This window comes from Monomorium pharaonis, unplaced genomic scaffold (assembly GCF_013373865.1).
Source record: "Monomorium pharaonis isolate MP-MQ-018 unplaced genomic scaffold, ASM1337386v2 scaffold_633, whole genome shotgun sequence".
Lineage (NCBI taxonomy): Eukaryota > Metazoa > Arthropoda > Insecta > Hymenoptera > Formicidae > Monomorium > Monomorium pharaonis.
Genome location: NW_023415949.1, coordinates 72503 through 96162, shown reverse-complemented (window position 1 = coordinate 96162; position 23660 = coordinate 72503). Strand labels below are relative to the sequence as shown.

The 23660-nt window shown below is 31.6% G+C and overlaps 1 protein-coding gene across 4 annotated transcripts; it reads right to left on the bottom strand.

The window, feature by feature from the left end:
* Positions 1–5837: 5837 nt before the first annotated feature.
* On the bottom strand, positions 5838–20393 carry LOC105836046 (protein spaetzle 3). Of its 4 annotated transcripts, XM_036295122.1 has the most exons (8): positions 20045–20393; positions 19686–19968; positions 17077–17702; positions 15212–15449; positions 14586–14710; positions 12629–12898; positions 10511–10636; positions 5838–6531 (listed from the first exon to the last, which is right to left on the bottom strand). In XM_036295122.1, exons 3-8 carry the CDS (start codon positions 17520–17522, stop codon positions 6336–6338), a joined length of 1401 nt encoding a protein of 466 aa, XP_036151015.1. In that variant the 5' UTR covers positions 17523–17702; positions 19686–19968; positions 20045–20393; the 3' UTR covers positions 5838–6335. The 4 variants fall into 4 exon arrangements, with proteins under 4 accessions (XP_036151015.1, XP_036151017.1, XP_036151018.1 ...); XM_036295124.1 differs by having other exon boundaries at positions 17077–17606; positions 19686–20393; XM_036295125.1 differs by lacking the exon at positions 19686–19968.
* Positions 20394–23660: the final 3267 nt, after the last annotated feature.

The window sequence follows — 23660 nt, the reverse complement described above, 5'->3', positions numbered from 1 at the left end:
ACCTTTTACATGAAATTCTTTTCACAAGTACATAAAATTTGTGTGCGTGTATCACAAAATATATGTGTATTAAATGTAAATATATTGTATATTTAACACTTTCTTGCCAGTTACGTATTTTTTAATTTATTTGTAATCAATCTTCTCGTTGATAAAAATACATTGCAAGTGTTGAAATTCAAAAAATATATATAAACTCTGATAATAATTTAAATATAATTTTGATAATGTAAAAATTTTAATGAATGTAATAATATGTGTGCGCGCGCGCGCGCGCGCGCGCGTGTGTGTGTGTGTGTGCAAATTTAAAAGATTTTTTAAACATATATAAAATTAAAAAAAAATTTTTTAAGTACACACACACACACACAATTGCTTATATAGAGGAGATTATAATATGACCATCTATTTACCATACACTTTATACAATAACTTTATTAATAATTAATATTTTAAAATAAAACTTAACGGTTATAATTCATTAAAATGTTGTTCATTAGATTTTAGATTCAAAGTGAAATATTTACCATATATTTACATATTATTTATACAAATGTAACGACATTGCATAATGAATCGAAGAGAAAAAGAGATGGTAATATGGCCACTATATGAAAATAAATTTACAAAATTGGTTTTGTTTAAAAAAGTCACGAAGTATTGTTACAAAATTATATATTTATATAAAATAAATTAAGTTAAAAAACAACTGTAGCATAATTGTGAAGAGAAGTAAAGGTGAATAAACTTATTTAATAAAAATAAGATTTTTTAAGTTTATACGTAACCTCTTCCTTCTGCCGTGTTAATAATTTATATATGTCACGAATTATTTGTTAACAATAGAACGACAAACGATTTATGAAGGAATTTTTTCGATATGAAGACGATTAAAAGTGACCATATTATTTACTAGCATTACGCTAGGTAGCTATGTTAACAAAATTCTATTGTTTATTTTTGTATAACTCGAACTGTGTACAGTCGAATAAAAAGTTAAATAACAAAAAAGTACTGAAGTATACATACATTTGCGTGATAATACGTTTAAATTTGAAAAAGGAATAAGGAAGTATATGTAGTTAAATATGAAAATGTACCTCATAAAAGTTTCGAAATGATCAAAACTAAAAATGCCTTATAACAAACGTTGTCTATTGTGTATTGTCATATTAGCGTCACTTCGTAACGGCAGGTTGCTAAACAAATGATTCCATAAGTAATTATTAGAATTCGTTTGCTAGTAACGGACATAATATGAATAGTTGTACTGTCTACAGTGACTGAAGTATCATTTCCTTTATTCAAGTATGCAACTCCTACTTACGATTGCAACAAACTAAGAATAACATTATTTTTAGAAAAAAAGATTGTAGTATAGAGGGCAAAAAATTGTACAATCGTTTAGTTGCAAAAATGAAAAAGCAGCAATGAAAGTATATTATATGATGAGTATTTACGTATTTTTGGAGCAGGTAGAACAATTTAGTTGAATTGAAATTACTGTAATTCAGGAACTGATAAGTTAGAACTTTGACCATAATAATATCTACAATTTCCAACGATTTATTTGTAAGAATATTCTTTATCATACATCTGATTATCTTGGAATGTATAAGCGTAATAATAGCGTTGTTAGACTAAATAAGGGTGATTTTGTAGGTAAGTATTAAACATACATTACGTATTTCAATTGAAACTGGTACTAATACACAAAAATATACTATTATAAGACAAACTTATTAATTCATTGACGATAAATTATGTGAATATCAGCTTGTATATTATTTTTTAGTTATTCATATGCACCATGTTTGACGAATGTCATAGTAACATGCTGTCCCACAGATATTTTAGAAAAATGTATTGTAATTTCTTACAATAATCATTATTATTATATAATACCTATTGTTACTAAATTAGAAACTGATTAAAAATAACGATAAAAATTTTTTATATGTATTATTCATTTATTATTAGTTGTCTTAACAACATTGAAATTAATAGCTACATCTACGTCAATACTCAAAATTATTTGACAATAACTTTCAAAATAAAGGTTACACTAAATTATTTGAGAGTTACAATAAAAATTATAATCGATACTTAATTATTTAACGGTTACATCGAAAATCACACCCAAAATAAAGATTACGCTAAACTATTTGAGGATAACACTCAACCTACATTCAATTATTTAACGGTAACATCAAAAATCACACCCAAAATAAAAGTCACACTAAACTATTTGAGGATAACACTCAACTTAGACTTAATTATTTAACATTAACACCGAAAATCACACTCAAAATGAAAATTACTGAACTATTTAAGGATAACACGTAAAATGTTATCAAAATTGATAGTAAACTTTCAATTGACATCCAAGTTCACGGTTAACACCAAAAATTTTTGTATATTTTTCATAAGGGTGCTACCTGGGATAGTCATAAAAACGTTAAAATGTCGTCTTTATTGTGATGACATTAGATTATTATTTTAACGTCATTAAGTCGTCAATTAGTGACATTAATAATAGTCAGGAAATGACCAAAATTTGACGTCAAAATGACTTGTGTTTGCTATCTGGGTAGTTTAATATTTGACAACGATTCGACGGTAACAAATCCTCTCCATCTTTATTTTTTTAAAAATAGGAAATAAACATGCAAGCTTATTGGTTTTAAAGTTAATTTTGCTTAAATGTCTGATTGTGAGATTTGTAGACGGAAGGATTGAATTAAAAAAAATTGATTTTTTTACTTCTTAAATAATAAAAAATACTGTTTTAATGTACCCAAACAAGCTACAAGTTTCTGATTGTAAATACTCAACATCCTTTTCGGTAAAGCTAACAATAAACTTCATTTTGTATTGAAAACACATGTACATCAAATACATGAATAAACGGCGCGGAAACGATTATCAAGAGGGCCAGGTCAAATACCAGAGTCAAGTTGGTAATTACATTAGTTCAGCAGGATTAAATGCTTCCTTGACCCTTCTTAACGAGTCAGCAGAACACAATTTGTAATGTCAACTTAAATGTTTCGGAAATTGTTTAGAAATATGCAAAAGTGAAAATTCAAGAAGAAAGAATTTTCTTTTAACTAAATATTTACTTTTTTCTTTAGTAGAAAGTTAATTATTTAAGGGGACATTTTACTTTCTCGGACTAAAATTTACGTATTTTTTTAAGGAGTTGTAACTTGAAGAAAAAAACATCGATAAAATTTTTTTAATATAAATTCGACATCTTAGAATATTTGCGTTTGCATAAAAATTCACAAAATGGCGGCTTCTCAAAAGAATTTTTGATAGCTTAACTTTGAGAGGCGCCATTTTGCGAATTTATGCGCAAACACAAATATCTTAGTTTGCCTTATAGCTGTACACAAGATATTTGTAACATTTTTTTTATACGCTTTAATCGACCGAAATTGTGCCCGCCATAAAAATGATTTTTTCCAAAGTGCTGCAGAAATGTGCAAAAATCACAATTAAAATGGCAATAAAAATTAAAAAAAAAAATTATTTGTATACTCTAAGCTCTAAGGTGTCAAAAAAATTTATGTAAAAAATATTTTTATCGATGTTTTTTTTAAGTTACAACTTTTTAAAAAATTATGTAAATTTTAGGCCGAGAAAGTAGAATGTCCTTTTAATTTATTTTTTAGTAAAAAAGTTGATCCCGAGAAAAATGGATATTAATATGATCAGATGTAAAAATATATAATTAGATACGAAAAGATCTTCTAATAATATGTGCATTTTATATGATCATAAATAATTAAATCCGAAATTTGGTATGATATACACATAATCATAAAAATACATTAAATAGTGGTTTTATGAAATACAGAGAAACTTTGAAATAATCTTTTAAAATCTAATGGTAAATTATTTATTATTGTATAAAATTGTTTATCACAACTTTTTTTTCTAAAATGTAAAAACCTTATAACTAAAGTGTGGATGTTCGTGCACGATTCCGTATCACGCGTGGAGAACATCATATTCGGATAGATTGGATGCAGTCGGCGAGAAATCTTGCTATCTCACGTCTGCGAACACTCAACTTATTCGCACATTGTTCTCCGCGCGTGATACGGAATCATGCACGAACATCCGCACAAACGCTCTACTTATAACATCTTTTTTAGATTCTAATAACAAAGATTTGAATGACAACGATCCACCATTCATGGTACAATGCAAACCTTGTCCACTACATTTAAAAAATTGTGGTGTGTATAAAATTAATTAATCTGTAATATATTTTTTATATTAAAATTATTATTTAATAAAATAATAAATTTATTTTTGAATTTACATACATGTTCGACAATTGATTGATAAATGTATTAAACGTAAATTTTTCAAGAAAAATACTTTAAAGAAATCATTCGCCAATAAAATATATTAAAAACAAATATGGCAACATATGCCGGTTACCAGATTGAGCTATTTATTGCTAATTGGGCTATCTAAAACGATCTTATGCGGTATAAATTTTTGAAATGCGATTTTCCACATTTTATGCTAATTCCTAAGCAAAAATTTTTAATATTTTTAAGATTTAAATTTTTAATAAACCTTGATAGTTTTTGGCACTACAAGGTTTGCAATATTGCATTGTTATGGCTGTATTCAGCGGAGAAAAAAGTTGCTCTTAATAAGCCTGTTCTTTTCAGCTGCACGCTGAACTTGTGCAATAAGTTAGAATGAGAAAACATATATTTGTCTCACTTTAACTTATTGCACTAGTTCAACAGCTAGTGCAGCTAAAATTAACAGGCCTAGTGAGTGCATAGTGACTTTTAATTACAATTAATTTCTACATTATTCTGAGTTGTTTTCTTCGCTGAACGCCTATTGGCTAAAGCATACATTGAAGCATGTATGATCCTTCTTTAACCGTTTGTGGTAGTTTGTAGTTACAAGTTCGTTACAAGTTTTAACAGATAATTTAAGTTCGTAATGTGTAATGTGATTATGGTGGCTGTGTTTCAAAATTGCTATCAGTACTGAAAGTTTATAGTTTCTGTTACGTGTACTATAGATTTTCAGTACTAATAGCAATTTTGAAACACAGCTAGTGTAATGATGGGTAAGTGAGAAAAATACAAAAAACCATACAAAATACAAAAAAAATACAAAAAAGTGGGAAAAATCAAAATAAATGATTGACAAAACCAAAATTGAAGAGTGAGTATCACATTTATACCTTATTTTTTTGTATACTATATCCTTTGAAATTAAGTTTATATTATGTATATGTTTAGTGAGAAATAATAGTGAAAAAACAATACAATTAAATAAATGTTAAATTAGCTGTTGAATATGTCAAGCTTACGTCAAGTAATGTCTATTCAACCACGGTTTTTTAAATACCATTTCTTATAAATGTACAGATTGCCTTGAAGAAACCTGTCAGAATGATGTATTAAAAAATGGTAAGAAATTCTCTTTTATTTACTACAGTTGAACAAGAAGAGAATCATTTGTTACTTTTTATTAATTTCTTCACTCAGGGTTTTTACTCATATTGAATCCATTCATATGCGATAGGTATATGGTCTGTACAGCGCCAAAAGCAACTAAAAATACTACGATACAGTTGAGTCATACAAGTTCAAGTACGATACAGCTCCGAGAAGGAAAGTTCTATAAGTCGCTGTCCGATCAGGTAATAACCGGAAAACTTTTAAAAGTTCTGTTTGTCCTGTGCGTTTTTTACATATGACGGTTAAGAGATCATCATTTCCTCATTACTTAACCTATTTGGAATCAACCTACATCGGGGAATTAGGTTTCACTTTACAGCCAAAAATCACTTTTTTACATCCTCCTTTATCACGTGACATTTATTAACATAAAATATGAATCATTTCGTGAAATATTTATTTCTTAAACGTATACACATCTATACTTATTCATGCGTACGTAGATATAAGTCGATTAATGTAAAAAACTTATTTGTAGAAATTATATTTTGTAGATATGTTAGCATGGATTTTGCAAAATTGTAATGTATAAATTAATACTATTAGTTGATTTCTTTCTTTATCTATGTAAAAAATAAGAAGATAAAATCAAAAAGTGAATATTTTATGAGCTAATTCACGAGCTAATGCATTGTGTTATTACAGATTGTACGATTATTACATTGCAATCCTACTTATAAAATATTTTAATGTTGTAATGTTACAACAATATTATAGCATTTCACAATGTATATGAAATGTTTCATTATTACATCGGAATATTTATGTAATATTTCTGCAATCTTTCTGTGCTCTATCGGCATGTCAATATCTGGGTAAATTTTTAAATCAATTTCCATCACCAGATGAGGAGAACTTGTTGCTATTTGCACGATCGCATCTACATACGCAACAAGAAGGAAACAGGAACCAATCCATGAATATACCCTTACAATCGTTGTCTGGCTCGTATGCGAGCAACCTGTGCCATTTGTACTTTTGTTCGCATCCGCAGTCGTCTCTGCATCGATTTGTTTGCGATTTTCTGTAAAAGAAAACATAGTCCATGTTTATTTTATAAGAATCTGTAGAGGATCCTGCACTTTATGGATTTTGGCTCTCAGTCTTGTCTTAAAATTTAATATGTTGTCCTCCTTACTGTCCTGAACAAATGTTTATATGGGCACAAAATTAAAAAATGCTTAGGAACCGAATTATGGAGCGCTAAAGTATGAAAATGCGTCTATTTTCTTTATGATAACCGATAAGATTATAATATATTCACATATGTGTGTGAGACCAGGAATCGATGTAGCCAACTAAGGCGAGACTGAAAAGTAGTATGGGTGGTTAAAGCGAGACCATTTAGTTGTTTGGCTGGCTGGTTAAGGCGAGCATTTCGGTCTTTGGTGTAGCATTTCTGAAGCATAAAAATCTTAATCGCAGAACAATTATAAATCTACGCGGTATTATTGATTTTTTACATATTTTTAATTATATTTATTTAATTCAGTAAATAAACTATAATTTAAGTTTTGTATCTATTACTGTGCACAATATTTAAGTTTAATCTACGCGCTAGTTTGCAATTATACTGTGTCCGCTCGCGGCAACAAGCCAACCTCAAACATAACCTATCCTCATATCGCTGTTAAGAACCTCGCACAGGGGTGACTGTACCGCATGGTCACTGGGCATAGCAAACCTACGCGGACCCGAGCTCATTACAATGCAGACAAACACATACACTCACCCATAATCGAACCATTTACATACCCAGATGGCCAAATGAAACCAACGTGTTGTCATTTTGCTGTCACTTATTCGGCATTCAATTTCATCAAACTAAAGCCAAGATGTTTCCACAAATTGACTGTTGTTCTGACATCATATAAAGTCTTCATTAGAATTCAACAAACTGACGGCAAGTTGTCTTCATGCATGTAAACAGTGCTGGATATCATTATGACGGCAAGTCATCGTCATACATGATATCTGCACGTGAGGTTATATTGACGGCAACTTGTCTACTTCGCAATTAGCATTTTGTCACCATTCATATGTCATCTGTGATAACATATTCTCCAATAAAATAGTACATAATATTCACGTTAATGCTAAAAATGAATTTTTCGCTCGATAAGTGAACTCTTTATTCGACGTGAACGTTTCATTTCTTGTAGCGAATCGTTTACTCAATTAAAATGAGTAAATCATAAAAGTATTATGTGGTCCTCTTCCACATCGTTCTCTCGTAGCGAAGAAAGCTAATTATTGCTTGCCTCAATGTGCTGCGGGTGGTCTTTATGTAGCGTGTCGGTTGCATTTTATTTCCGAGAGAGTTAAGTCGCCTACTGGCCTTTCGGTGGCACCGCGCACTATTAACTTATATTTATCTATTTTAGCAAGAGAAGTGATCCATGCTTGCCGACAAATTGTCGCCCATGAAGAATAAATTTATGATATCGACAAGTTATCGATATCAAGATGTAGTTTGGAAACTTCATCAATATTCAATAGATATTATGGTTCTTGTGTACAACGTTTGATATCATAAGTGTCGCCATTTTGCCGTCACGTTGCCGTCATGATTCTATATATGAAATGCGATCTCATGGCGTGCCGTCAATTTGTTGTCAATGTGACGAGTTTATTATTCCTCAATGCATGCTTTTACAATTTCATAAACTCATGAAGTCTATTTGCCCTCCTAATGCTAACTTAGTTCCACATTAGATTCCAATGATAGCAAATTGTCGACAAGTTTACAACAATATATGCATTGCATCCCTGGTAAAAATGTAAAATCGGAGCGTAAGTCGAATGTAAAGGGAGAGTAATAGAAGCGTTAACAAACCTTCTACGAAGCAAAACAATGTTTCAATTTACGCTTTGTAGAAAGTTTGTTAACGCTTCTATTACTCTCCCTTTACATTCGACTTACGCTCTGATTTTACATTTTCACCAGGGATCAGTTTGCCCGATATGTTAAATCTCGCTTGGCTATCTGGGTATATACGACATATACACACACATATATCTACATACACCAATACAGAAGTGAACAGCTATAATAGTAATACAGTCAACAGTGTCTGATATCCCAACGGATGGGACACATTAAACCTTCAAAAGAAAAAAAAGGCTGTTAAGAACTATAGCACAGATTTTACCAAGGTACAGTATCTCAAGCACAAAAACTAGCATAAACTACTGTTTCTATGGCACAGTAATCGGTACGGATATTCAGTATCTAAAACACAATAATTATAAATTGGCATTTTCATATCTACGGTAACTATTCTCTTTTTAATTTCATTACTATTTAAAGATTTTTTAATATTCCAAGTAAAAAAATTGAATTCAGTCTTTATAAAACCTTGCCTTAAAATTCTGAAGTTTTTAGTTATACGTTTTACAATAAAGATTTGTTTAATTTATTTAATTTATGTTTTTTCTTATGCGAGGTGAATTTGTTACGTTTTTGAATCATTGTTGTATCTTTACTAGATTCTTAGTTATGAAATAAGTGTATAAAATTTTTATCTAAAACATTATACAATGTTTATCTTTGATTTATTCGAAAAGATGCTTATCCTCGCAATTAGGAAGGTTTCTATACTATTATTAAAATGACTTAATTCCATCAACGCATATTAATTAATCTTGTAATAGGACTTTCTTTTCAAAAAGGAATGTAGTTTATCTTATTCAAAAATATTTGAAATAGCTGAGTCACAGGCAACGTTTGTTATTTTAAGGAAGATCACTTGGGGTAACCTAAGGGCCTAAAACAGCTGTGCTTATCGCGCGTAGGAATGGATTACGTGGTTTATAACAAAAAATAGAAATAGGATTTCAAATAAAGAAAAAGAAAAAAAGAGATAAAAAATATATGTATGTAATGAGGGAGAGGAACTTACTGAGACAAGATATCTTTAAAATATCCGAAAGGTTCGTAAAACCTTATAAAAAATCACTGAAAGGTTACACAGGCCCACAAAAAGTACTCTGCGCCGTGGACCCAACGATGCCAGGCGGGCTGTCTTTTTTCACACATGCGCGGTGAACGCGGCTTCAATGGCGTATCTTCATAGTCAAAAAAGTGTGTTACTGGTTGCTCGTAAGAAATTTCTTAAATTTTTTTAGATTATTAATTTGTTTAGAAAATGTAATGACTTTACTTTTTAAATATGTTTAATCTTCTGTAAATATCTTATTAAAACAAATTTACAACAATTAACTGCTGTATTGCAAGCCATGCAAAGTGCTTTATTTCTCGAAGGATGACAACCATTCTTTAAAACAACTTTTATCTAGCCATAAAGCCTTGAAAATTCTAATTTTGCTTTTAATAGTTTTTTTACCACTAGAATTTAATATGCATAAATATAAATAAGCCAACAAGTTTGGATAGGTCTTTTGCGCTCACTACTGATACAAGTGATACATCGCTGGTAACCATCAGTTTTTGTCGCACATGCACGAGACAAAGCAGCCCGCCTGGCATCACTGCGTGGACCAGAGCAAGTTATTTCCATGTATTTTGACCTGCTAAAAATGAATCTGATGTCAGTTTTGCTCCACCACATCCTACAATTAGTTTCTTCTAACCTCAAAAAACCATAAAATCTGGGATTTCTGACTTTTACTTCTATAGACATTAAACTTTTCATTACAATAAGGACGAAAAACTGCTCCTTTTTTGTTCTATTCTGTATGATTTTTATTTATGAAAAATAGAAGTTTACTGCGTGCTATGCTAATAAATTTCCAAAACAACTTTATGCTAAAAAACTTTTTGCAGTTAAACTCAATGTTCCTAAATTTACTATAAATATGATAGACTTTAAAAACATTTACTATATTGCTTTACATATTGTAAAATCTTTTTATCATTATTGCAAATAAAATGAAAAATTGAAATCGTTTTGCAACCTTTTTGAAAATATTCTGCAAGCGGCACACGCATAGGACATAAAATAATCGAGACAAGATAATGAAAAAAATTATTTTTTACTCACGAGCATATTTCCTGATGTATTGCTTGCTCAAAATGTTGAGTATTCACGATAGCACGAATCTTGCCAGCACTGTTGCTTGCCCAGTAAGGAGTCACAATTTCGACTTTTGATTCACACGCGTCAATTCTGCAATTATTACCACACTATTAATTATTTTTAATTTACTGCAGTAAAAAAGAAAAAAGAGAGGAAGAGAAAATATTTTTCAACTAAATATTATAAGTTATGTAAATAGTGTAATTACCGATGAATACTCGATCTAATAGCACAAAAAGGTTTGTTATATTGCAATTATGCTGCAAAAAGCTATCAATGTTTTAATTGTGTTGTATCAGATTTTAATATCTTTAAAATCATCTTTTTTGCAATGTTATAAATGAAATATTTTAGAGATTTCTGTGACCTTCTGTGAATTAAGTTACTCTTCAATTAGAATAATTCATTCCGAGAAAACATTCTCGCCAAAATAAAAGGAGAAAATATGCACTTCTTGATAAAGAGTTATCTTGAAGAATTGCATCATATAAATTTAATATGAAATAAAAGGAAGGTAGGATTAGGGGAGGACGGGGGAACTGGAGAACCACGGGGTAATAAAAATAACCTTAAAAACAAATGACTGTCGCGCATAACACGTCCAAACTCGCGCGTGAGTTACTGCCTATAGAGCACCCCTTCTTCCGACAGTTGAATGTTTCACTAGTCTCGTTTTGTTTATCCAGGAGAGCGCACGTTGTGTTTTCGTCCTTTTTCGTACAATTTTCATCGACTTCTTCTTAAGCAAATAAGTAGTTTTAGTTTTTATTAATTTAATTCATTCTTTCTTTATTGATACTGTCATATATTTACTTTACTAACAAAACATTTAAAATTAAAAAAGATTTTTTGAATTTTTTTTTATCAATGACAAAAAATTATTCCAACGGGATAATTAGAACCAACTCTAATGGGGTAATCAGAACTGGCTCCAATTACTCCAGGCATACATGTTTGTTTTGTTTTTAAAATTTACGAAAAAGACTCAGAAACAGACAAAAACAACATTCAAAAATATTAACAGCGCCGTTTTTGAAGTTTGAGAAAGTTTTAAAAAAAGTTAAATTTAATGATTGAACTGATCAAAATTAATAGGAATATGATAAGACTATTTGTTTAAATATTTGATTTGTTTATTATTTTTATAAATAAGTATTTTACTCGCTTTAATGTTTCGCATAAACAATGCATCTCATTATCCTTAAGGTGGTTCTCAGTGCCTGGGGTAATGGGAGTTTTTGTTGTTTCGAAAAAAGTTAATTTTTTATTGATTTAATTAAAATTTAAATATTTACGCTATGCTAAATTAAAGCTTTATAATCTTTTATTTTAATAATAAATAGTTGAAATAGATACTCGGTGATTGTAACACATTTATTTCAGTTTTTATTTAACTGGGCCAATTCCCCCGTTCTCCCCTACAACATATATCAAAGCAGCATAATCGGAGGGAAAATTTTCTGATGTTCTCTTTGTTGGTTTAATCAAATCTATCTGGTCACGAGAGATGATTGATTATTATCGAACATATTTACAATTGTGTTTGACATATATACAATCATGGTGGAAGAATACAGATGTGCTCATACTCAAGACGAATTTCGGTACGGTTCTGCGCAGATTCCAGATGCGGCCATTTTAAAGAAAGAAAGAAAGAGAATAGAGATCTTTTCTCTCTTTCATTATTTCTGTTCCTATTGCCTGTTGTCTGGCATTGTGTTTAGGCCCTATTATGAAAAAGTTAGTCTCTTTATTTTTATCCCAATTATCACCTTCAATTATTTTTATCTCTAATAATTTGTAATTATTTAGAATAAGGCCTTTTTCCGAATTATTGAGAATTGGAGTCTGAATACTCTGGTCTGGATGATATTGAGGTACTATTATGATATAACAAAATACCGCGGCAAGATGGCGGTATCTAGAAGCAACTTTTCATTGGCTGTTAAAAAGCATATGCGTATGAGCACACCTTATATCCTTCCACCATGTATACAATTGTGTTTGTATACGTATAAAAGAAAATACAAAATAAAATAAAAATGAAATAACAGCAATAAAAAATAGATTGTGAATTCTTACCTGTTATTCTCTGTACTGCGATTTTTTCCGATGGACTCTCTGGTATTTCTACTCTTGCTAAAATATTCTTCGCCGATTTCGCTTTCTATGTAAAATTTGTCATCTCTAGGCCCGCCATCCGGGATATCGTGTCTTTGTGCTTCTCTACTTTTTCTTTGCGTTCTAACATGTCCGCGATCATTTGACCCATAGTTTGAATTTATTTCAAAATTACCATACATTCTTTTCATTAACGCTTTATTTTCGTCAATGAAACGTTCTATCCGTTCTCTGCAACAATGAATTTAATTTATCAACAATTTATATTGTTGCAAACGTGCCAATTGCATGTTGTAGTAAACTTTTTTAAGTTTCTTCATTAATAAGTTTTGTTTAATTCTTTGTTATTATATTTTTTAAACATGTTTTGTTAAATTGTACATATATCGGATTTTTTTTTCTTATAAAAATGTAATACTGAACAGTATTAAATTGGACAGTAATTAATATTTAATTCAAGTATTAAAATCACTGCTTAGTATTTTTAATACTCAAAATAAATAATAATTACTAGCCAATTTAATACCCAGTATTATATTTTTATAAAGGTTAATAGCAAATCTGTTATTAACCTTTATGCAATTAAAATTTAGAGGATCTTAAAGAAATAAATTAAAAGAAACACAAACAAAGCGCATTAATTACTCATAGGTGTTCCAAATTCGGTGCCTTTTCCTATTATGGGATAAATATAAATCAAAAGAGTATAAATCAAACAGTTTTAGAAGCTACAAACATGTAAAATGATAATAATATTATCAACGATATATCTATTATTGTTTAAATTATGCAATACGCAAGAAAAAATTGTGTAAATAAAATTCTCGTTGTTGACAAAGGTTTTAGCAGAGTTTATAGAAAAGCACATGTATGTATAATTTGGTTTTAATTTTTTTTAATTATTCAAGTAGTTGATGTTTTTATCGGTATTTATACAATGCAATATCTAATTTCTGAGAAATAAATACCAAATTAAGAAATTGTTTTAATTTCGGTGTCTTTTTTATCATAAAAATTTTATATACATATATTAATTGTCTTTTTGTAAATAAAAAAACAAGGATGTACACAATGACGTAATATTTATTGGATCGTAGGTACAACGTATCTTGTGTACTTGTGTCTCTCCCCCTCTCTCTCCCTCTCTTATGCATGAGAATAAGGGCCTAAACACAATGCCAGGCAACAGGCAACAGGCAACAGGCAATAGGAAATAATGAAATAATGAAAGAGAGAAAAGATCTTCTCTCTTTCTCTCTTTCTTTATTTCCTATTCCTATTGCCTGTTGCTTGGCATTGTGTGATGGCCTTAAGAGTGTCAATGTGTGTGCGAGTGCGCACGCGCGCGTGTGTGTGGTGCGTGTGCACGGAGAGAATTTTCTCTTAAAAATTACCATGAAAATCGTCGTAATTGTGAGACAACGTAAACCTTGAAAAATTTTACCATACTTTAAATAAAATTTACTAAAATTTACTAAAATTTACTAAAATTTTAATAAAATTTGGCAAAGTTTTAATAAATTTTGTTACAAGTATAGTAAAATTTACAAAATTTTGCCAAATTTTATTAAAATTTTGTCAAAAGTATAGTAAAATTCTTCAAGGTTTACGTTGTCCTACAATTACCACGATTTTTAGGGTAATTTTTAAGAGAAAATTCTTTCCGTGTGCGCGCGCGGGCGCGGAGGTGCAAATGCAGGTGTGGATGTGTTCCTATGGATGGCACGTTCTGTAATAAAAACGCATGGTTTTGGGGGCAACTTATATCATCTAGAATCTTTAAAATTTTGCAGTTATTAGACACTTTTTATGAGATACTGCGCAATAATAGATTAGTGAGGTATATATTATGTGTAGGCATATATTAAAAAGTAATAAATAATATTTTTAATATATAAGTAATATTATTTAAACATACATTGGATATGTGTTTCCAGCAGTTGGACAAAATAACTGATGATATTTCTTGATGCATGGTGTACCTCGTACCAAGTCTCCTCTCAGTTCAACGCCCAAAGCTATTGAAAGCGCAGTCCACAGTATCTAGAAATCAATATTTATTATTAATTACAAACGTGATGCCATAACACGATACGGCACAAAAAAAGAAAATACAACTGTCAATTTATTTTATGTAAAATATGTTGTATAAAAACTAAAAAAAATATATTATTTTTAACATACTTAAGTTAGAAAAAAAAATTAAAGAACCAAACATCCTAATAGGCATTGAGGATACGGTGAAACTTACATATACAGTATATATAATAGTACATTTTATAACAAGAACGGAAAGTGTTTTTAACACGAGTGCGTTCGCCTGCACGAGTACAAAAGGTTGATCCATCCGTACATATTATCACCTTTTCCTCTATCTTCAAGTTTGCAATTACGGCGAATAAAATAGATTAAATACATTTTTTAAAATTCTTCACTTTTTTAAACGAAAATTTTTACCAGTTTCACGTTCGTCAATTACGTTTATCGCACTGGCAAAAAAACGCAACAATATTCGAAAACGATTTCTCGCTCAATAATACTTACCGGTATTTGCACGAGTGTCCCATTGTTCAACTGAGGATACGAATATAAAGGGACCACAGGCACTGAACCGTTTTTAAGAAAGATTGGACCCTGAATAGGCGTAACGTGCGCATTTGTGGGTATGTTTTGATTCTGGTCATCATAGTAATCTTCGAAATCATCATCATAATCTAACACGGCATGGATCGAAGTCTTAGTATTCGGACTAACGGAACTGCCGTCGTTAACTTTTCTATAACTTTAAATAAATTAAATAGAATATCGATGTAAGTATTCTCGATCTACGTGCAAAAGAAGTGATATATAATATTATTTCAGAATTCTTAAAGTATAATCCAGTAAACATCAACTAACAGTAATGTAACATTGAAATTACCGTTAATTAATGTTTAGTAAAAGTTTACGATTCACTCATAAGTTGCAAGTCAATTTTTAGTTAAAACGCAAAAATTTTTCGGCTATAAGAATGGAAACCAAAGCAGTTTTCTTATGGAAAAGTACTTTTGGTCGAATTGGCTGTAAATATAGTATGTAATAGTTTGTGGTGTTCTGATCAAAAGTTCCATTAGATGCAAAGTCCTAAAATCAATCACTTCTGAGATACCAGTGGTCAAAGGTTGATTATAAAGCCTTGTAACATCTTAAATAACCTCAGATATACCTTTAATGGTTGGATGCTCTCTCAATCTTATGTTCGATAGTTGGATCAGCTCCCGATCTTACCTTTATCATGTTATACTATGCTTACATAAATACTTGAGCCCAAGCACATGTTTGTTTTATAAACGTTTTCTAAACGTATTCCATTTTTTTAACTGTCAAGCACAACTGTCAAGAGAGAAAATACAAAGATATATATATATATAAATTTTTGTGTTTTCTCTCTTTTTCTATCTCTTTTCCCCTTTTATTTTTATGCGCGTATAAGGATTTTCATTTATTCCTTTTTATTTACCAATATTTAGTAATAATAGTTTAATAGTAAAATGATTAAAATTAAAAAAATAAAATATACATAAAAATCGAATTACAGACCTAGCGCTTTGCACGCTAGCCGTGCTTTACTTTCCAAGGGGAGCGTTCCAGATGCGTACAGTAATAAACGGACACAGCAGGCTGAGTGAAACGGATACAGACCAAATGCGCACAGACCAAACGGACACAGTAACCTACAAACTTACCACATGAGTTGCGACTTTTCGGGCACCTCTACTGACGGGGTGGATGCGGGGGGGGGGCGAAGTTCCCCCTTGCACCCCCTCTGTGTGTGTGTATGTGTGTGTGTGTGTGTGTGTGTGTGTGTGTGTGTGTGTGTGTGTGTGTGTGTGTGTGTGTGTGTGTGTGTGCAAAGCATTCTTTGCACCACATAGGTTTGCGACTGTGCGCATTTGGTCCGTGCGCATTTGGTCCGTGTGCATCTGGTCCGTGCGCATTTGGTCTGTGTCCGTTTCACTCAGCCTGCTGTGTCCGTTTATTACTGTGCGCATCTGGGAGTCACTCTTTCCGAGCTATGGTCGGTTCGTAACTTTTCTAAGTTCGAAGTTCTTATAAAAAAATTTTTCGGTAAAACTTTAAAAATTTTTTTTCCAAAACGTCTGATCATCTGGTCCTGTTACCTTATACAGTTAAATTGTGAATGGAATACTATACACTTACAAAGTTTTATCAGAATCGAAGATTTAAATTTCATATAGTTCGCTTGTCAGTAATTTAATTTTTTGTTTCAAAATTGTTTTCAATAATATTTTTATTTCTATCAAACAATATTTTATTATTTGTTAACGTATTGGTTAATAACGCATTATAAATAATAAGTAAAAAAGATAAAGCAATAAAAAGAAGAAAACATATCTTTATTTATTTACCCGATAGATCTATCCGGATAATTTTCCTGCTTTTCCAGCCAAGTTTTGAGAGGTTCAGAAGAACGCTGTTGAAACGATGAGGACGCAGGTGATTTTATTTGTTGCTGTTGCTGTTGTTGTTGCTGCTGCTGTCTCGGCTGCGTCCGTCTAATGTCCTGATTGTATACAGTGTAACGGTTGTCCTGCATCGATGTATGTTCCGTATAAATCTCATGACTTTTCTGCTGTGTAGTCTGACTGTATCGCTGCTGATGATACTTGATTGGTAATGCATAAGGCTCATTACGAAAGCTTTCTCTTTCGTTGTAACTAGATGCAAGTCTTGATGGTAACAAGTCACTTAAACGAAGACTGTTGGTAGTTGTATGGCTCCCGCTCGAATCCGCATAAAGGAACGGTGCCATTGTTACTGATTGATAGGGCAAAGTGAAATTCACCAACGCCATATCTCTTGCATTCGAAAGGCTCTATCAAAACAAATTTTGGAAACCGAATTCGTCCTTTGTTTGTAGATGGTCTTTCTTGGGACACTTCAGGAAATGGTTAATTTAATTTAGTATAGAATCTGATACGTTTCTTCATTGCAGAGATCATGATCAAATCAGTAACTATTTTGCAGGATAGTGCTAAAATTTTAAAAATTAATATATCATAAGGAAACTGAAATGAAGAATAAACATGATCACTTTTTGTTAAGACAAAGCACAAAAGAAAAATGTTAAAAATTTCCATTATTTCCATCATTTGAGCGTGTCCATGGGCTAAAACAATTTTTTTTTACTTAACTGATAAAAGATTTTTGTAAATTGGATTTCTTTCTTTAATTGGTTTTTTTTTAATTTTTCCTACAACTTTTGACCGAGTTATAAACAGTCAAAGAAAAAACGTTATTTTGAATTTAAACGCTCGTGACTTGGTCAAAAATGGTCGCATAGAAATTACTATAACAGATTCGAAAAGCTAAAAACTTTTATTTTGAGATCCTTTAATTGCTTATTTAATAAAAAAGTATTCTACCGTTTGAAAACTACCTTAAAACTGACTGTGAAAATTGCATATTTTTCTTTAGAAGATTTAGCGCTGCTTTTAAAATAATTGTGGGATTTTAAAGGTGTCCACGTTTTTTTTAAGTTACAAGTATCTTTTAATTATTCAGGGCTCAGAATATTTTTTCCGTATGTCCTAGGATTTAAAATATGCCTTTCTTTCTGTGAGGCGATTATTGACCAAGGTGTGTGTGATTAAAGAAAAAATTATCTTAAAAGTAAATAAATTGCAGATTTTCTTTTATTCCTACCACCATGACTTTATGACTAATCATAGATTTTTATTATACCGCTGGGATTAGCATTACCTAAAGTATATCACGAGATTTCAAATGCCGTTTTTCCTTTGATCGTTCTGACCTAACTCGATCAGAAATAATCGTAGAAAAAATTTAAAAAATAAAATTAAAGAGAAGAATTTTATTTATAAATATCTTTTATCAGGTTAAATAAAAAAAATTATTTTAGCTCATAGACACGTTCAAATTTAATGCAAATTTTTAAACATTTTTCTTTGGTGCTTTGTCTTAAAAAAAAATGGTCATGTTGCAAAACTCAAAGTTTTTAATTAGAAGATTCAAAAATTTGAGAGAGTTTAAGCTTTCAAATGCTTTTTAATTTGTATTTCTACGATCATTTTTTACGAAGATACAAAGATTTGAATATAACCCAAATCTTTCTCACATTTTGAGTGTACCGCTTTTTTGGGACTGAGTGTATATAACAATTGCCGTAATGCATTAACTTTACATTTTCCTTTATCTTAGAAAAATTTTTGAGTTTTTCATGAAAGTTGATAAATGTTATCTAGATATGGATATTTAGTTAAATTTTTATTATATAAAAATACTTTAAGTTATTATTTTATATACAAAAATACAAATATATAAGGTAATGATATTCTATTTCTGTAACATTCTTGTGTGTGTATGTATTTTATAAATTTTGAACATAATTGACTTTAAAGTGGATTATTCTCACTACTTTGTGTTATATTGATGTTTAATATTTCTTAAAATTTAAGTTTGAGAGGAGTACAAAAAACACACACACACAACGTATATATTTAATTTAATATCAATTTTCCAATTATGTATTGTTAATTTTTATGATGTCACATATAACATTGGGCCGATGAAATTCATTTGGAAAGTTGAACAAGTTTGGGTCACTCGTCACTTTCGCTCACTGTCTTTACAGTTAAATATGCAAAGCGGTTTTCACTAAAGGTAAAAGCAGAACTATCCTACCTGAATCAATTTCGTGAAGCATTCTCTATTTTTTTACAAAATATACGTTTGAGATCGGAAATGGAAATAGTCTCTATAAAAATTTTATATTACAGCCTCTTTCCTTCCGTAATGCACTTGCTAAATTTTAACTAATTATTTTTAAAATGTTGTACGTTTCAATTTTAGACGTAATTTAAAAATATCGATATCTTAAATTAAGTAAATTAATTGCACAGCAGAGTAAAGGAAGAGAGAAAAAGAAAGAGAGAGAGAGAGAGAGAGAGAGAGAGAGAGAGAGAGAGAGAGAGAGAGAGAGAGAGCATTTAGTCACATTTGCGCAACAAGCAATCGACTTCGGTGACCAAGACGCACGGTATCCGTTACTTCACGTAGAAACAAACACCAAACAATCTCAAAAAGTCAGATTTATCGTGCCACGTGTTTCGATATGTAGATACACGTGACATTTCTCATTGTGCATACGTAAGTACGGTCTCTTTATGCCGCGCACAAGGACGGCCGATTACGAAAGAGATGCACAGCATTGGTCGTAGATACAATTATTTGACACATGCAAATCGACGTATACAAGTAGACACAAAGAAACTGTGATTCTGTAAATAAAACATTATTTTCATTTAACTTGACTGCTGAGTTAACTGATATTAACTTAATGTTATATTCACATACACTCGCACATTTCAGTCTTTACAATACTCGCTCAATAAACGATCGTGTAAACAAATCGATCTGGAATGTATTAAAGTTACATTCTATTCATATTCCCACTTTCACCTCAGGTGTACAAAGAACTAATCTGGAACATTATGATCACAATTAGAAAAATCGTCAGTTAAGAAAGGATATACACGTGCGCGCACGGGTGTGCATGCGAGGATAGTGAACAATCGCAGCGCGGCGCGATAATGCAGTGCGTTGGCGAACGGCAACTGAAGGTGGAGAGAACTTTTAAATCCAGCAAACCCAGCTGTGCACACACATCCACACGCATACACGTACAAAAAGAAAAGAGAATAAAGCGAGAAGGGTCCCTCGATTGAGTAAGTAGAAGCGTGACGGGCACGATTGGCGCAGTTACTTTTGTGCCACGCGCATATACATCTCTTTCCGGAATTGTTCCTCATGTATGTTCTTTTTCTATCCTTAATTTTGCAATCCGTAACTTTGATTTTTATTGTCAACTGTAATAAGTTTTTTCTTTTTGACGTTTTCTTCGGTTGTTTATTAAAAAAAAATTAAAACTATACAATTTTTACAATAAGGAAAAATACGATTTCTTAAAAATATTTTTATTTAAAAGTTTGCCTATGTTTTTTTAAATAATTTTTTTTCCTCAGAATTTTTAAAGTACAATTTACTAAAAAAATTTTTTTTATTATGACTTTTAAACGAGACTAAAACGCGCCATTAGCAGATGAACATCTACGTGACATCATACCATTTCTATTATTTATGAAAAAAATTATGAGTTATAAAAAAATATCGTCAATGTTTTGCGTTGTGTGTTCAAATACACAGATGAGAAATTTAGAAAAAGTCTTTTTTCCGTGCCAGAGAATAAGGAGAAACGCAAGCTATGGTTCAAAGTAGCTCATCGAACAGATGAGCCAACAAAGATGTATTAATATTTGCCATAATGAAGATATATTAATATTTGATAATAGTATTATTGACTTTGTCATTATAAAAATGTTTAATTTTATTAAAACGGATCTCTACTATAGAACTCGACGAGAGGAGCAACTTTGGTCCTCTTGACCAACCCTCTATCTCTTACTTTTTGGTCAAAAAAAATAATTTTTTTTACTTTCACCGGAATTTGACACTGCGTCCTTATAGAACTCGACGAGAGGAGCAACTTTGGTCCTCGTGACCAACCCTCTATCTCTTACTTTTTGGTCGTAAAAAATAATTTTTTTTACTTTTACCGGGATTTGACATTGCGTCCTTATAGAACTCGACGAGAGGAGCAACTTTGGTCCTCTTGACCAACTTTTTATCTCTTATTTTATGGTTGTAAAAAATAATTTTTTTTACTTTCACCGGGATTTGACATTGCGTCCTTATAGAACTCGACGAGAGGAGCAACTTTAGTCCTCTTAACCAACCCTCTATCTCTTACTTTTTGGTCGTAAAAAATAATTTTTTTTACTTTCACCGGGATTTGACATTGCGTCCTTATAGAACTCGACGAGAGGAGCAACTTTGGTCCTCTTGACCAACCCTCTATCTCTTACTTTTTGGTCGTAAAAAATAATTTTTTTTACTTTTACCGGGATTTGACATTGCGTCCTTATAGAACTCGACGAGAGGAGCAACTTTGGTCCTCTTGACCAACCCTCTATCTCTTACTTTTTGGTCAAAAAAAATAATTTTTTTTACTTTCACCGGAATTTGACACTGCGTCCTTATAGAACTCGACGAGAGGAGCAACTTTGGTCCTCTTGACCAACCCTCTATCTCTTACTTTTTGGTCGTAAAAAATAATTTTTTTTACTTTTACCGGGATTTAACATTGCGTCCTTATAGAACTCGACGAGAGGAGCAACTTCGGTTCTCTAGACCAACCCTCTATCTCTTACTTTTTGGTCGAAAAAATAATTTTTTTTACTTTTACCGGGATTTGACATTGCGTCCTTATAGAACTCGACGAGAGGAGCAACTTTAGTCCTCTTAACCAACCCTCTATCTCTTACTTTTTGGTCGTAAAAAATAATTTTTTTTACTTTTACCGGGATTTGACATTGCGTCCTTATAGAACTCGACGAGAGGAGCAACTTCGGTACTCTTGACCAACCCTCTATCTCTTACTTTTTGGTTGTAAAAAATAATTTTTTTTACTTTTACCGGGATTTGACATTGCGTCCTTATAGAAATCGACGAGAGGAGCAACTTTGGTCCTCTTGACCAACCCTCTATCTCTTACTTTTTGGTCGAAAAAATAATTTTTTTACTTTCATCGGGATTTGACATTGCGTCCTAATAGAATTCGACGAGAGGAGCAACTTTGGTCCTCTTGATCAACCCTCTATCTCTTACTTTTTGGTCGTAAAAAATAATTTTTTTTTACTTTCACCGGGATTTGACATTGCGTCCTCATAGAACTCGACGAGTGGAGCAACTTTGGTCCTCTTGACCAATCTTCTATCTCTTACTTTTTGGTCGAAAAAATAATTTTTTTTACTTTTACCGGGATTTGACATTGCGTCCTTATAGAACTCGACGAGAGGAGCAATTTTGGTCCTCTTGACGAACCTTCTATCTCTTACTTTTTGGTTGGAAAAAATAATTTTTTTACTTTCACCGGGGTTTGACATTGCGTCCTTATAGAACTTGACGAGAGAAGCAACTTTGGTCCTCTTGACCAACCCTCTATCTCTTACTTTTTGGTTGAAAAATATATTTTTTTTACTTTTACCGGGATTTGACATTGTGTCCTTATAGAACTCGACGAGAGGAGCAACTTTAGTCCTCTTAACCAACCCTCTATCTCTTACTTTTTGGTCGTAAAAAATAATTTTTTTTACTTTTACCGGGATTTGACATTGCGTCCTTATAGAACTCGACGAGAGGAGCAACTTCGGTTCTCTTGACCAACCCTCTATCTCTTACTTTTTGGTTGTAAAAAATAATTTTTTTTTACTTTTACCGGGATTTGACATTGCGTCCTTATAGAACTCGACGAGAGAAGCAACTTTGGTCCTCTTGACCAACCCTCTATCTCTTACTTTTTGGTCGAAAAAATAATTTTTTTACTTTCACCGGGGTTTGACATTGCGTCCTTATAGAACTCGACGAGAGGAGCAACTTTGGTCCTCTTGACCAACCCTCTATCTCTTACTTTTTGGTTGAAAAAAATATTTTTTTTACTTTCACCGGGATTTGACATTGCGCCCTTATAGAACTCGACGAGAGGAGCAACTTTGGTCCTCTTGACCAACCCTCTAACTCTTACGTTTTGGTCGAAAAAATAATTTTTTTACTTTCACCGGGGTTTGACATTGCGCCCCTTATAGAACTCGACGAGAGGAGCAACTTTGGTCCTCTTGACCAACCCTCTAACTCTTACTTTTTGGTCGTAAAAAATAATTTTTTTTACTTTTACCGGGATTTGAGATTGCGTCCTCATAGAACTCGACGAGTGGAGCAACTTTGGTCCTCTTGACCAACCTTCTATCTCTTACTTTTTGGTCGAAAAAATAATTTTTTTTACTTTTACCGGGATTTGACATTGCGTCCTTATAGAACTCGACGAGAGGAGCAATTTTGGTCCTCTTGACGAACC

Coding starts and splice junctions, on each gene's coding strand:
- LOC105836046 (XM_036295124.1), bottom strand. CDS start 17,522: ATGGCGTTGGTGAATTTCACTTTGCCCTATCAATCAGTAACAATGGCA. Junction 14,711..15,211: donor GGACACTCGTGCAAATACCG/GTAAGTATTATT, acceptor ATTGATTTCTAG/ATACTGTGGACTGCGCTTTC. Junction 6,532..10,510: donor ATACATCAGGAAATATGCTC/GTGAGTAAAAAA, acceptor TTTCTTTTACAG/AAAATCGCAAACAAATCGAT.